We start from the raw sequence: 15,526 nt of genomic DNA on the forward strand, positions 1-15,526 counted from the left end.
GCCCGTTACTTCTGATGTCCTCTTTGGCATTTCAAAGTTCGGAAGGGGTGTCATTGCTTGGCTTAGCAAAGTTTGTGTTAGGGTTGTATTGTGTTTTTATGTTGTTGTGTCAGTTGTGATACAAAACAACATTGTGATCCGTCTTCAATATGACAGGTTATCCTTCGATGTCATGTTCTTTTTTAGTCAATTAATAAAGATTTTTTTTTGTGAATAACTAATAAAGAATCTTGACTCGACCACTGTTTACAAGGCAACTTACAAAATAGAATAGAATCAAACAAGTGTTGAAAAATGACAATGTAAAGAACTGGAAACCATTTTTTTCCCCTTCCAAAATCTGTGAAATACGTTACAACCCATTTAGCAACCATCATGTTTTACTACTACATGTATTTGTGAAGTGGGAAACAATTCCAGATAAATGATGGCTTTTGGAGAAGAATTAATGCTAGTGTTAGTACAGTTCCATGAAATTTTAGATTGTATTCCTGTATCAATTACATGCCAACCAAAGTTAACGTTTCTGAAATTAGAAAAGAATTTCAGAATTATATATCCAAATGATAGGTGTCAGAGCTATTTTTTGTAAGCATGTGAAATTCATTCGACGGATCGCGTTGATTGGAGATCCTGACGGGAGTGGGATCCCATCCCATGGCATGACAATGATACAGTCGTGGATGGCGAGCCGGTGACCATATAAATAGACCACGTGTAAGCACGTTCATCATTTTTCTTGTATTTTCCCAGTTCCAAGCTTTTAATACAGCAGCTGCGTACGTACGTATATGTACAGACCAGTTCAATTCAATCCAATCCATTTCCCGTCTCTCCCACTCTGCCTATGGCCCACCCTCCTGCCCCGCCGGAAAACGAAATCCACGTCCCCCGCGCGCGGCCGCCGACGTAGCAAAGCCGCCCTCCCCCGCGCCGCGCTCTCCTCTCCAGCGCCGCCGACCCGACGAGCCCCGATGGATCCCGCGCCTGATTCGCTCGCTGCCTCCGCCCCATTCCCCACCATCCCCGCCGCGACCCACAGGCCGCGCGGCGCTAGGACGCGGCGCCAGGCTGGCGGCCCCTTCCGATCGGACCACCCCTTGGCCTCCTGCTCCTCTGGTCGCCGCCTTGGCGGCGATCCCGGCCCTGCCACGCGGCCGAGCACCGCCGGCGGATCGCGCCCCGCGGCTTTCGTCTTCGGCGGGGACGCGCCGTCTGACGGCACCGTAGAGGAGAATCCGGCGTCGATGGGCCCGTGGAGTTCTCCTCGCCGCGCTAATTTTGTTTTCGGGAGTGGCTTGGCGGGGGCATCGGAGATGAAGAAGAGCTCCTCGTTTGGATCCAGTGACGCTTCCTCATTGTGCAGGCACGCTGCCGCAGTTGAGGAACTCACCCTAGATGATTCTTATGGCAAGCAAAGGGCTGCCGATGCCGGTGTTTCCGGAGGCACCGATCCGGCTCTCGAGATGAACGCTGGCGATAGTTTTGGTGCCTGCGAAAGCAGTTTAAAGTTGCATGAGGTTGTTTCTCTGAGCATTTTTCATGGTGAAGCCAAGCAGCGTGAAGAAGGGTGTGGCACTGGCATGCTGTCTCAGACAGTAGGATGCGTGAGGACGGAGACAAGCTCATCATTAGCTGGCCATCTGACCAATTCAGTAATATGTACCGACAAGAATGTTTCCATGGAATCCCCCAAGGATCATGACAGCTCAACCGTTGGTGATTCTCGGGATGAAGTTTACGTCACAAAGGATGGAAGTAAACTTTCTGCAAGTGGTGGTAATGTCGATCATAATTTGTTTGTTTTTGGTGACCATGCTAGCGCTCGTTATAGGGGCTTCGTTGCAAATACAGCACAAAGTGATATCAAGAAGTTAGATTCATCGGATATCGAGGATGTAACGAGCAGTTCTGAACAACTTGATCTTTCAACTTCTGAAGATTGCGGATGCATCAAGTTGGAGCCTGCACGTGGTTCACGTAATAGGAATCCTCTACATTTGGGACCTCATGAAGTTCCAGAAACAGAAAAAGGCTCAAATACTGCACCCTTTAACTTTGGATCTCAAGGTGACATTGGCAATGTTTCTTTCACAGCGTTGCCTGATGGTATGCAAACACAAAGCACCGTAGTACCAGTGTCTGGATTTGGAGAATGCAGATCTTTTGATAAGAAATCATTTACTCTACACGACCACAATGCAGTATCTAGGGACAAGGGAGGGGTTAAGAGTAATAGAAGGGCAGTTAAACCAAGGAAGTTCTCCTCACCCCGCCAGGTTTCTTCCTTGCAAACAGCCTTTGCAGCCGACGGTTTTTCTGGAAAAGTGACTCCAGAAACAAATTTGAATTTGAAAGAAACATCTGGCCTCAGGTTAGAGGACCCCAGTATCTGCATAGGTGGAAGTGGCCCAGAGGAAGCTGTTTCTACACGAACAACAGAAAGTAACCATGATGGAACAAGACTCGCTTTTACGGCAAACTTGGAAAATTCTGGTCAATCGGTCTTAACATTTGCCTCATCTACTTTAAATCAAAGTAAGTTGCACTCACAAAGACGACACAACAAGGAAAGTTGTGCAGGAATAGCTACCCACTCTAACTCTGTTCAAAGCGTTCCTACATCTGCCATTGATCTTGCACACTCAGAAGTTTCAGAAAGCCAGCGGAACACAGTTTTAGCGGCTCAATGGACTGAATGCAGCAAATCAGAATCTAAAACAGGATATCAGGAATGTTCAAAAGAAGAAAACTTTGGATATCAGGAAGATTGTGAAACATGGCGTATAAGGTGCTCACACAACCTTTGTTCTTTTGTTACAGGCTTATTTATCATACAGATGGTAACTTGTACACTTAACTTCGGTCAAAAAAACTTGTACACTTAACTCCTTTGTTTTAATAACTTGTGTCTGTACTGCTGCAAATATCACGTCTATACAAGTATTTCTCTTGTTCGGTGCTAGCAGAACGCAATAAATATGACTACTTATGTGTGCATGCTGGTTTAATGTCTGCACTGCTGTAAACAGTTTTTTTTTTATATTCTCTTTGCAATGGTATTTGTTTTGGTTATGTTGCTCAAGTTATTATGGTAATATATTTGGGTCCAGTCAGTTACTGAGAACAAGCCAGTCTCAGATTAAGCTGAACCCAACTTAGAAATGATTGCAACTTTGCTTGAATTTCTATAAAGAAGAAATTATGTCCAACCAACACGGTGTATTTCATCCAACCAAAATATAGATATCTGTTCCTCAGTTGCAGCTTCTTGCCTTTTTTGCATACCCATTCCTCATGGTATTTAGTTTTATTATGGTCCAAAGATACAGATCGTGTGCTGTATTTAAGAAATCATGAATTTGCTGGCCAAGAATGTATTTTCCGCAAGTGTTAGTTCATGAATAAATAAAATTCAAAACTGAAATATGTTCAGCTTAAGTTTGAATTGACTTGGGAGATTATATGAGTTTCCCTTTTATTGCTTTAACTGTACATTTTGCTGGGTGATATTTGGTGCCTTTTAAGCTAAACTGTTTAATGTGCACTAGGGGAAACCAAGCATATGCTGCAAGGCAGTTAGCTAAGGCGGAGGAATGCTATACCCATGGAATAAATTCTTTTTCTCCAAATGAAGCTTCTCAGAAAGCATTAATGCTGTGCTACAGCAATCGTGCAGCTACCCGGATATCTCTCGGTAGGATGAGAGATGCGCTCTCTGATTGTAGGAGAGCTACTGATATCGATTCCAGCTTTCTCAAGGCACGAGTCAGAGCTGCCAAGTAAGATCAAAGCCAGGGATGTGCTTTTGACAAATCACGAATTTGCTAACTTTCACACTTTACAGTCTTTCTTTTGGAAACCATTGGAATTTGCATCATAATACATAAAACTTAATGAGGTGTATTTCTGGATAGTAGTGCATGCAGTGGGTCATAACTCATATAATCCTTTGAGCCAAAGAAGTGTCTCACCTTGTCATACAGCATATATAATAGTTAAAATATATGAACTAATCCATATACTCGGCTAAATTTGGATAGCTGCCTACTTGCTCTGGGGGACGTCGAAGAAGCACAAAAGGATTTTGAAATTTGTTTGAAGTCTAATCACACGACAAGCTTGCAGTATAAAATCATAGAAGAGGCTTCTGATGGTCTACAAAAAGCTCAGGTAGCACACCAAGTAATTGTCTGGTGTTATGCCGTCATTGTCTCATGTTATCATATCTTGAAATTATCTGGTGTGGAATCTGTGAAATTAATTATTTTCTACCAATTACATTCTTTTAATTAATTAATAGTACTCCCTTCTTCTCGGTTTATAAGGCACACATGCATACCTAGGTCATTGATTTGAGAAAGAAAAAACTTTACAACTCATGTTTTGTTGGTCAAATCGATGACGTAGGTATGCTTGCATGCCTTATAAACTGAAAAGGAGGGAGTAGTTCTGAAACCGCAAAGCAAATAGTTTGGAAATTTTCATGCCAATACTAAATGATAGCACCTGTATGCTAGTTTGATTGAGTTTTGGCTTTTGAGTAGAGAACTGAGAAACCGGAAGCATATATGATCTTGCAAGCTATTTAGAAAACCCTATTTCAAAAACTACTTCTGTCATGCTTATGTTAAGTCAAATTGTTTTTGGAGAAAGTTAAGTCAAATTGTTGATTATATTAGTTTGTTTGATTAGAGGCTAGACAGGAAAATACTCAAAAGTTAAAACTATGGGTTTTGGATTTTTGATGAAACCTTAGTCGTAACAATTTTGCAGAAACATAGGTGGATTTCCTTAGAAATTTCTTGTTTGCATGGAGGTCTCTGAGAGTCCGAGCTCTGAGGAGCTGTTTATTTTTGTAGAGATATCAGTGAAAACTATCATCTCTTCTTATTCTGTGTGACGTTAACAATCTTCCTCCATTTGATCAACCACTGCCACTTTTCATTCAATACCCCTAAGCTGTTTGCATGGTATCTATTTGGAAGATCCAGTTGTAAACAAATGTATTCGCCAGTAGTTTCTGATAATTTCTCAAGTCATTTCTATTTAACCTATTAGGTACATGATAAATATGAATAAGATACCTTGTGTGTTTTTACCCGCCTTCTGTTCCTAGTCCAATGATGTTTCAACACAGGTTGGCAGCAGAAAATACTTTTTAAACACACCTCCCTTTGTTTATAACTCGCCATTTCTAATACATCGCCAACCTGATTTCTTGCCAAACCAGTCTTCTTGCCATTGAATTTATTTTTTGTATGACGGCTGATTATTTGTTTCCTTAGTTCCTTTTAGTAAGCAGTTAAGCATTTCTGCTACATTTTAATTGTCCTTTTCATAGTTGAATGCCTTATATCATTCAAAATTTCAGATAAAAGAGTTAATATGAACCCATATAACATTTTCCCAAGGAACATTTGATCAAGATGTCTTGTTTGATAGAGCTTGGTTGTTGACCCGAACTATGATGGGCCAAAATCCAACCTGAAACTATATAATTAAAGAGCGGAACTTGATTATCTAATCAGTATGTTGTTGTCTTTTGCTAACAGAAAGTATCTAGTTTTATGCTTCAATCCAAGGAATATCTTGTTGAAAAGGCATTTGACAAGATACCCAGCACCTTACAAATGATTACAGATGCTTTATCCATAAGCACTCATTCAGATAACTTGATGAAAATGAAAGCAGAAGCCCTGTTACTGGTCTGTATTTACGGTAAACTTGTTTTTTTTACTTGTATATGCCATATTGCTAACTTTCCGCTGTTATTATCACTACTAAGTTTATTGATTAACTGTTAGTTTCATGGGACTTAACAGTTGCGGCGATATGAAGAAGTAATTCGATTTTGTGAAGAAACTCTGCATCTGGCAGAAAAAAATAGCGTGTCTGTGTGTCCTGATGAGCATTCAGAAAAGATAAACGCGGATAGCTACAGTTGCTCTGTGAAATTGTGGCGCTATTATCTTATCGCCGAGTCATATTTCTTCATAGGAAAGCTTGAAGAGGCTCAACAATTCTTAAAAAAGCATGAGCAAGCAACACTTGTGGAATGCAGGTAATATTTTGTGTGATATTTTAGTGTAGTACGGTTTTATAATCCATGCATCATTCTTATATGGCTTTCTATCTTTTTTAAAATGTTTACTAGGTGCGCGAAGAAATCTCAGCAATCAGTTTTGTCCCTCTCCAGGACAATCTCTGAATTACTGCGTCTTAAAGTACGTCCATTCTGGCCCTATATTCCACTTCCATGGATGATTTAGATGATGACATGACACAGGCTCATTAACTGCATCATAGCAGACCAACTAATCTAAAGATATTATGTCCAATACTCCAACTATATCAAGCATTGGTTGCTCTTACGATATAACTTCAGACTACGTCCACCATTTTGTCTACTCTCTTTCTGCTCCAACCATATGTCCAATTATATGTAGCATTTTGTCTATGAGTTGTCTATGCTGTGTTGCTCTAATCATATACTCCCTCTGTCTACAATTTGTTGCCCTTACTGGTCATCTGCATACAGAATGTCCCTGGTATTCAAGAAAATTTGCAAGGATTTTACACTAGAGGCATGAAATTCTTGTTTGCTACTTTGCTTCATTTCAGGCTGCTGGGAATGAAGCTTTTCAAGCTGGTAAATATTCTGAGGCCGTGGAACATTATACTGCTGCTTTGTTAAGCAATACCGAGTCACTTCATTTTTCAGCAATCTGCTTTGGTAACCGTGCGGCTGCATACCAAGCAATGGGACAAATTTTAGATGCCATAGCAGATTGTTCACTAGCTATAGCCCTTGACACCAGTTATTGTAAGGTTGGTGAAACAAATCCCCCTCTTCTGTCCAATTAAACTTTAACCGTGTTCTCTATTTTGTTTTAGATACTAGCCAAAAGTATCTGTATGATATGGTCCTATGATGTCCTTTATGTCAGCCTATATTTTGTCAGGACATGCATTTCTTCTTGTTAACCCATCTGGTGAAAATTTCCCACCACGTCACATGTTCTGATGTGTGAGAAATTGTTGTCCTCTAAATTTTTTGGATTGCTTTTTCTAGTTGGATAATGATATTTTGATTTTGATTTGGTAGTCGTGAGCTATTGCCACATATGCATAGCCATAGTCCAATGTGTAGTGAAATATTTGTTTTCACGGCATAGTTTTACATGTTGTTCTGCTCTTCATTTTCCTATGCAGAACATAAGACAAGATTATTAATTATTGGATTGCATCCAAAAGAAAACCAAAGCTTGGAGATATGTCTGAATAACCATTTACCAGTAATAACCTTGTCATTGTGCAAAGTTACTGCTTTCGCCATCCTTAATATTTTAATGTGTGCTAAGAAACACGTTATTTCAGTCAGATTAACTTCACAAGTCATATCACCACTTTGGAGAAAGTTTCTTCATATAAATTTTGTGAGCACAGAGCGACTAAGCTAAAATTCAATATTGTTCCTGAAGTTATTACTGGATTGTTTTGACTGCAGCTGTATCACTGAGTTATATTTTCTATTTCTATATGCACGGGATACATTGTTTTCTGTTTTTTATGATGTTGAAAGTTTGAATGGATAAGGCTTGAATAGAGCTGTTTGGCGACTAACTTAACATACGTTGGATACATCTGAGAAAATGTTACGCATAACCCTTTTTTTAATACAAAACCAGGAAAATCGTATGAAAACAAAAAGGAACTAAGAAAAACATTTATACTAACATATTGCGCTTGCTATTTTTGTAGGTTATTTCTAGAAGGGCTAGTTTGTATGAACTTATAAGGGACTACGGTCAGGCTGAAAATGATCTCCGTAGGCTAATATCTCTTCTTGAGAAACAACTACAAGACAATATGTCCATGCCGTCTGAAAAATCAGACAATATTCGTCACAATCTGCACCGAGCCAATCTTAGGCTTTCTGTGTTGGAGCGCGATGCGAGAAAAAGGACCTCATTAAATATGTATTTGATACTGTAAGTCTCTGATCTTTGTTATTTTAATTTTGGTTGAACTAGAACATACAGAATCATGTGCTCTACAATGACCTTTACTTCTATGATATTTATCTATCCATGCACCTTTTGTCCATTTTCATCTCTGCTGCATCCTGCAACGCAATTTGATCTTCGTGCAATCAAAATAAAAGCAGTCCATTAATTATTGCTGTAAATATTAGTTAATTTGATTAAAGGACACTCTGACTTACAACGTACTCCTACAGTGAAATTGTCGTTTTACCTGTAAACTCTGCAGTTTTTGAATCTTTGCTGGAGTTAGATGAAACTGCTAGACTGTTGGAATGTCATTTATGATATTAGCTTGTACAGTGAATGGGTCTTCCCTTCATTTGTGCATATCATGTTTCATAGTGGTAAGTAGTCACAGTTCAATTTCTGTATTATCGCTAAAAAATTAGTAAGTTGGTTTATTAAAATTACACTCATTTGCTCCCTATGGAATGGAAATAAATTTGGATGCCTAATATTCCTTTGGGGAGTATTGTTGATAGAGTTCATTTGTAACAAAGGAGTTCCGTAAAAAAAACATCTGGGAAGGATTTAGGATTACTTGATGTCTCTTGTCCTAGAAACATACGTGGAGTGTCTGATTGAGAGATCTGCTTTTGCATGCAGCGGAATTGAGCCATCTTGCTCTGTTAAGGATATAAAAAAGGCATATCGGAAAGCAGCACTGAGGCATCATCCCGACAAAGTACTATATTCAATTTCCATCTAGGCATCTAGTATGACATCTTTCTTGAGTTCAGCTGTTTGCTAACATTAGTTATGGCACAGGCGGGTAATTTTCTCGTGACAAGTGAAAATATTGATGATACATTATGGAGAGAAATCGCTAATGTTATCCGCAGAGATGCTGATTATTTATTCAAAATAATTGGGAAAGCATATGCTATACTTTCAGACCCTACAATGGTAAGCTTTAGTGCATTACAGATTTTTCTGTCATATTCTGGATGATTTTGTTTTTGTTGCTGTTTCTCAGTTTCTTAGCAGATTCTTCTGTCATATTCTGGGAGATCTGCTTTTGTATAAAAAATAACGTTCTGTTTCTTGTGATAAAGTCTTACATTTTTTTAACAAAGTGTTAATGAGCAGCCACAGGCTTAATCTGAGAAGAAATAATTTGAACTGAATTGCTAATTGAACATCATGATAATATCGTGTGATCTCAATATAGACTATGGTGCATAACGTTGGTGTTTGATATGCTATACGATAAGTCGATAACGTTAGTTAGTATCATCTGGCATCGCACATCAAGCAGTAACAGTAAGATTACGAAAATAGACCCTCGTTAACTGCTCACTTTTACATTTAGTTTTAAGTTCTTTCTGGACTCAAAAGAGTTGGTTATCATCTGCTTACATTAGCTTAAAAAGACAATGCGAACTTAAGACAATTTTGTGGGCTAATGTTTGTGTAGAGAAGAGGAAAAGTAGAGTTAAAGATGACACTAAGTTGAACCGTTCTGATGCTTTCTTCTATACATTTTCCTGCGTGTTAGAATGGTTTTTAATGGGAACTGTGTGTTTTCATTAGCATTTACATAAGAAAAATCAACTTTTGGTTCTATATCATCTCCATGTATGATGGTTTGGCAAGAGTTTTTGTATTGCTTTAGTATTAATTTATTGTTTTATTATTTATTCATCAAGGCTTGTTTTTGTTAGTTTCATTTCAACAACAATGCTACCTTCTGTTTGGTAACGTTTGTGCCTGCTATATGATACAGAAAAGCAAACAATAGAACCTGACATGTGGATCAATAGTACAAGCTATCCTACAGCAGCACCCAGATCAATCAAAGTGGCGATAGGATTTTTTTGTAAAAAATGTGATAATATAATTTTGTGATAATCATGAAGTGATCTAGTGAAGAAGCATAATGAGGTCATGAAATCCTGGATGCTCTAATACAGGAGGCTGGTGATATTGTTCATGCCGTATCACAAGCTGTGCTCCCATCGTGGGTTTTAGGCTGCATGAGTACCATCAACCCAGGAACTTCTTCATGCCTAATCACTGATGTCAAAGTTTTATGGTGTGCCAAGTTTCCAGTTCTGTGTACAGAGTGCATACTATACATTACTGGGGTACCACTTACCCCTGCAAAATGTGACCTTTTTTCTTTCTGGAAAGGAGATGTGCATATATCTAATGTTCCGCATTGTTTCTCGAAGCAGTTGAGACTAGAACCACCAACAGAGGAGCACTGTAAAAATACAGGTATACTTTTCTATACCGTCGTTTACATGGGTATGGCAGCAGCATGATTTGTTTGATTTGTTGATTTTGTTTGTATATTATGGTTTTGCAAGAGAGAGAGAGAGGATGGAATTTTTTTACATGGTTTGTCTTCAGTAAAGCTGTATATAAAACTGGACAAATGAGTGATTCTTTTGTTGTATCAAACAAATAAGTTGGCTTGCATGAACTGTGATTTGTGGTGGTTGGCATGTTGTGCCGTTGTCTTCGAAAGTTCCAACTTGTACTTTGTTATTGACTTATTGTAAGCAAAGAATGAAAGAAATGTACAAGATAGTATTCCTTTTGTTAACAAATGTAGTTTGATTTGGAAAAAAGGGTAGAAGCATAAAAATGTGAATAAAACAGTCTAGTTTGCTGAATGAGAATAAGAATAACACTTGTAATTTATTTTTTAGAATAAAGAACTTCATGGAGCTTGGGGACCAAAATTTGGTCCACTATCTCAACTTATCTATACCATTATATTAAATTCGAAACGGTGGTGATGGTACGGACGTCGCTGCGGTACGTCACTTTGCCAAAATTACGAATATGCCACCACTGTCAGGGGGTGGGCGTGGTACGTCACATTTGTTCTTCCGTAACAACGCACGGGGCTTTTTGCTAGTAAGTTATAAGACACAGCTTGTTTCCTGCAACAATCGACTGGTTTTTCCTCTCATTGTTATTACTCCTAACATAATACGGGAGTATGAATTTAAATACATAACTGTATAGATGGACGGAGTAGATTAAAAGTTACAACCAGAGCCTGGACATGTTTCAGGGAACGGAAAAAATATCCGCCACCTCGACCGAATGTAGGTCTGGTGTCTAAACTTCAAACCATTTGACATGTGTGGCCCCTACCCCAGTCACGCATCACCGAAGTATATGGATAATTTGACCAAAAGCTCAGACCTGTATGGCCGATTTCTTCTAATAACAGATATTGATTTGCTGAGGTGTTTTTGTTTGCCGTGGGCTTGGCCCATGTTTTACCGAGTGTGTTGCCGTGGGTGAGTGTTATTTTTCGAACACAAGGTCTCAGCGGAAATCTTTGTTCGGTAGTGCCGGAGGCTACTAACTTGCACGTAGAGCTGCAAAATTGTGACCTTCAGGGTACCCTTTGACCCTTCTAAGTTCAACCAAATGAATTAAAATTTTAAAATGACATAACTTTTTTAAAAATAGTTCATTTGTTTGAACTAACGAGGGTCACAGGGTATCCTGAGGGTCACAATCTTGCAGCTCTAGTCTCCGTTTGTCTTAAACTTTTTAAACTCCACCTCTGACGCACGTACGGGTTGCGCGTTCCTTCTTTCTTTTGCGTGTTATCGTGTGCAAACTGCACAAATTAAGCATGCATATTCTAAACTCCATCTCAAAAATCAGCTATGCCTTCTTTTGAAGTTTGAACAAGACGCAAGATGCTCCTTGTTTCTGTTAGAAAGGATTATGTTAATTCGGTTTTGCTATTAAGGACCTTTGATTTTTGTTATTGGGACGGTTATGATATGTCAACTAAAATTTAAGATTTAAAGTCATTTGCTCAAATGAATGAGAAATAGCCGCACTCATATTAATTATCTATAAGAAAAAAATATTTTTAGTCTCACGATCCCAGCACATGGTATTTTTTTAGAATTTTTTTAAAACTTTTAAACGTGATTTTTATGGAGTTTGTACGGTTTGCATCGAACGAGGGTTTTCACCGGATGCCTTGCAACTAACTCGAAAAATGGTTCATAAACTCAAAATCGCTTACATTTGTTCGTTCAATTGATAAAACCGGATATTTTACTTTTGCTCCTTCTCCGGATTTGTACGGTTTTAAACCTAAGATGCACAGTCCAGAAACATACACATAGAAAAGTAATGACCAAAAAATTAATGTATTGCATAAGTGCATCCGGACATAAGTGTCGATGTCTAGAACCTCGTCTGTTTACGAACAGAAAGAGGCTGAGATCGAGGGGGCATATGGTAAAGAGCGCACGTACAGGTAAATACGTACAGACCTACGTAAGCTAAGCTAAAATGTCAACCAGTAATATGACAATCTTTGCTTTAGGAAGGGGAAAAACATCACTTTGGGCCGCGCTAAAATGCGAACCTCAATAACACTACTTTAAGTTGTATTATTATTTACTTAATTATTTTTTTGGCTACTCGATCTGGTCATATTTTAAATAGTTTTAGGGGTTCGCATATAATACTCCTTAGTACTATACCCACTACCACTTCTATAAATTTTTAAAACTCTGGGTGTCTCCAAGTCATGTGTTCCACCTTCTGCTACCGCACGCATGTTGTTAGTCATGACCTAGCAAACTATGCTCGGTCGAGCCAACGGATGGCGTGTTGGTTATGGAGTAATTTTCTTGTGGATGATCTTGATGTAACAATTTTGTGAGCAATGAAATCTCTCTTTTCGCAAAAATGGTAAAATACACTCACAGTCACTGAATTTGGATTGAAAACTTAGTTTAGTCACTGTATTATGAAAATCACGACTCACGATCCTTGAATTTGACGAAATGTCTCACTTACGGCCACCAGTACCATATTTGTACCTCGTGCTTGACAACTCAACGTCATGTTTTTCATTTTGGCCCGTAGAAAAAAAATACCATGGGGACCTGGGCACATTGGCCCCACGAAATCCCCATACCATAGAAATCCATGAGGACTAAATCGCAAAACGTGACGGTGAGGTGGCAACTGGACTGCACAAAATGCGGTACAAATATGATACTGGTGACTGTACATGGGACATTTCGTCAAATTGAATGACTGTAAGTCTCGATTTTCATAATAAATTGAATGACCGTAAGTCTCGATTTTCACAGTGACTACGTATACGGATGTATTTTACTCTCTTTTAGTCTTTTTATATATTCTGATATAACCATTTGCCTCTAACTTATGCAATTAATATTCTTTGACGGGAGTGTCTATTAACAAGAGTCAATTTCTCCACATCTTAGGAATCCACCTATTAACCCCTCTCTCTCTCTCTCAATGTTATGGATTTCGGTTTCAAAAAATAATATTTTCTCTGACCATAATAAGTGTTGCTTATTTAGTACTAAGTGTCACTCATTTAGTACAACTTCGTACTAAATCAGTGACACTTATTATGGATCGGAGAGGGAGTAGTTCGTTGCTGATTTCAATACGGTGGCACGGGAAAAATCTTATGAAAATGATCAAATTCATGTCGCAGATCCACCTTGTTACGAGACAGATATGGTCGGTAGTTTTGGCACTGGCCAAGTACCTCCCTGTGTGGGTGATCGACAAGCTGGTGCTCATCATGTGCAGCCTCGTGTTCGGCGGCGACACCTCTGAGCATGGCTTCACCTCTGAGCATGGCGACACCTCTGAGCATGGCTTCAGGCGGCCGGCCATGGGGCCCTTGTCCATGAAGCTGCAGACCGGCGCCAACCCCGTCATGGACGTCGGCGCCTACGGCAAGATCAAGCACGGCGAGATCCAGGTCCTGCCGGCGATGAAGAGCGTGCACGGGGACGTGGTGGAGTTCGCCGACGGCAAGAGGCACCCGTTCGACGCCATCGTCTTCGCCACCGGCTACCGGAGCACAACCAAGCAATGGCTCGAGGTAACAATTCATCAATGGCACTCAGCAGTCTCGTTATTTCGAATTCAGGGCCCTGATCACATTTTTCTTCGTTCCTGTACGTCGTCTGTCTCTTGGATGTTCTGACGAACGAAGAGCGATGGCGGGCTGATCGGTGGTGACGGGTTGGCAGCGCGGAGGTACCCAGATCACTGGAAGGGGGAGAAGGGGCTCTACTGCGCGGGTTTGGCGAAGAGAGGGATCCTCGGGAGCTGCGTGGAAGCGGAGCTCATCGCCGAAGACATCGCCAACATGTTGTACCACCGCCGAAGCCTGTCCGGGGCTGGGATTTAGAACGTGCAGTGTTTCCAAACAAATACCTCATGTTTTATCTGAATTATTTGACATAAATGTATATATACTTCTCTGTTTTTCCTAGCTAATAGAACCGAGAAGCATGTCGATGGGGACTTCAACGGCCGCTCTACGTACCTCTCAGGACAGAGGCAGGAAAATAATATAGGAATGACCAAAATAGAAGGATGATTTGTTAGTGACGGTCAAAACATAAAAATATGAAGCTCAAATGATAAAATTGCAAAGATTATAGAAGGAATTAAGTAGGAATACAAATCAGGGGGTATGCCCTGGTACTGCCTCCGCCGCTTCCTCTCCCTGGAGTTGCGAGGTTGAACGGTTGAAGTCGATGCCCAGTGGCAAGTCGAAACGACGTTCGCACCGTCTGGACACTCTTTCTTTTAGTGTTTGTAGTGTCCCCTTCTAGTGGTCTCGAATGGGCCAAGCCCGTGGACGACGGCCCATGTGCACTATTCCCCCGGCGGATCCAACTCGCCGCCGGCGCCCACCGATGTCCCAGTGCGGTGCGCCTCAGCTGCTCGAGACGTTGCCCAAGCTTCCGAAATGCCCCAGCTTACTCCGTCGACGCCTGCGATGGATCTTCGATCTGCCGCTCGAGCTCCCGACACACACCTGCTCTGTCGTCGGCTCGTGCGTGCTCTCGAGATGACAGACAAGAGTCCCTATGCGCACCAACAACTCTGCCGTCATGGCTGCGGCAGATCTCGATTTGATTTGACCCCGCTGCAACTCGAGCTTACACGCGCCTGCTCTCGCCATTGATGACAAAATCAAAGTGGCACCCAGACTCCCAGAACAATCATAGTGGCGGTAGGATTTGTTGTGCTGTAGAAAAAAATGTGACGATAAAATTTTGTGATAATCATCAAGTGTTCTAGTAAGAAGCGAGGTCATGATATCATGGATGCTCTAACACAGGAGGCTGGTCACATTGTTCATGCCGAATACCATCAACCCAGGAGATGTGGATATGGGTCTTCATGCCTAATCACTGATGTCAGAGTTTTGTGGTCTGCCTAGTTTACAGTTTTGTGTACAGACTGCATACTACTGGGGTACCACTTACCCCTGCAAAAATGTGATCGACCTTAATTTGGAGATGTCTATAGATCTAATGTTCTGCATAGTTTCTCGATCGAAGCAGTTGGTAATGCAACCAGCAGCAGATGAACACTGTAAATACATGTATACTGTCGTTTAGACCAGCGTGGCAGAATTAAGCATGATTTGTGAGAGAAAGAGGGCGGGATTATTTTCCCACCGGTTTATCTTCAAT

The 15,526-nt window shown here is 40.4% G+C and overlaps 2 protein-coding genes across 2 annotated transcripts; both read left to right on the forward strand.

Moving 5' to 3' along the window:
* Window positions 1-789: 789 nt before the first annotated feature.
* Window positions 790-10,541, forward strand: LOC100828580. The gene is made up of 11 exons (XM_010232466.3): window positions 790-2,791; window positions 3,552-3,782; window positions 4,044-4,173; window positions 5,556-5,708; window positions 5,826-6,064; window positions 6,158-6,227; window positions 6,625-6,831; window positions 7,765-7,994; window positions 8,655-8,733; window positions 8,817-8,954; window positions 9,775-10,541. Exons 1-11 carry the CDS (start codon window positions 792-794, stop codon window positions 9,787-9,789), a joined length of 3,492 nt encoding a protein of 1,163 aa, XP_010230768.2. The 5' UTR covers window positions 790-791; the 3' UTR covers window positions 9,790-10,541.
* Window positions 10,542-13,509: 2,968 nt separating this feature from the next.
* LOC100828878 (probable indole-3-pyruvate monooxygenase YUCCA11) lies at window positions 13,510-14,226 on the forward strand. Its single transcript, XM_003565595.1, has 2 exons — window positions 13,510-13,914; window positions 14,029-14,226. Exons 1-2 carry the CDS (start codon window positions 13,510-13,512, stop codon window positions 14,224-14,226), a joined length of 603 nt encoding a protein of 200 aa, XP_003565643.1.
* Window positions 14,227-15,526: the final 1,300 nt, after the last annotated feature.

This window comes from Brachypodium distachyon, chromosome 2 (assembly GCF_000005505.3).
Source record: "Brachypodium distachyon strain Bd21 chromosome 2, Brachypodium_distachyon_v3.0, whole genome shotgun sequence".
Classification (NCBI taxonomy): Eukaryota; Viridiplantae; Streptophyta; class Magnoliopsida; order Poales; family Poaceae; genus Brachypodium; species Brachypodium distachyon.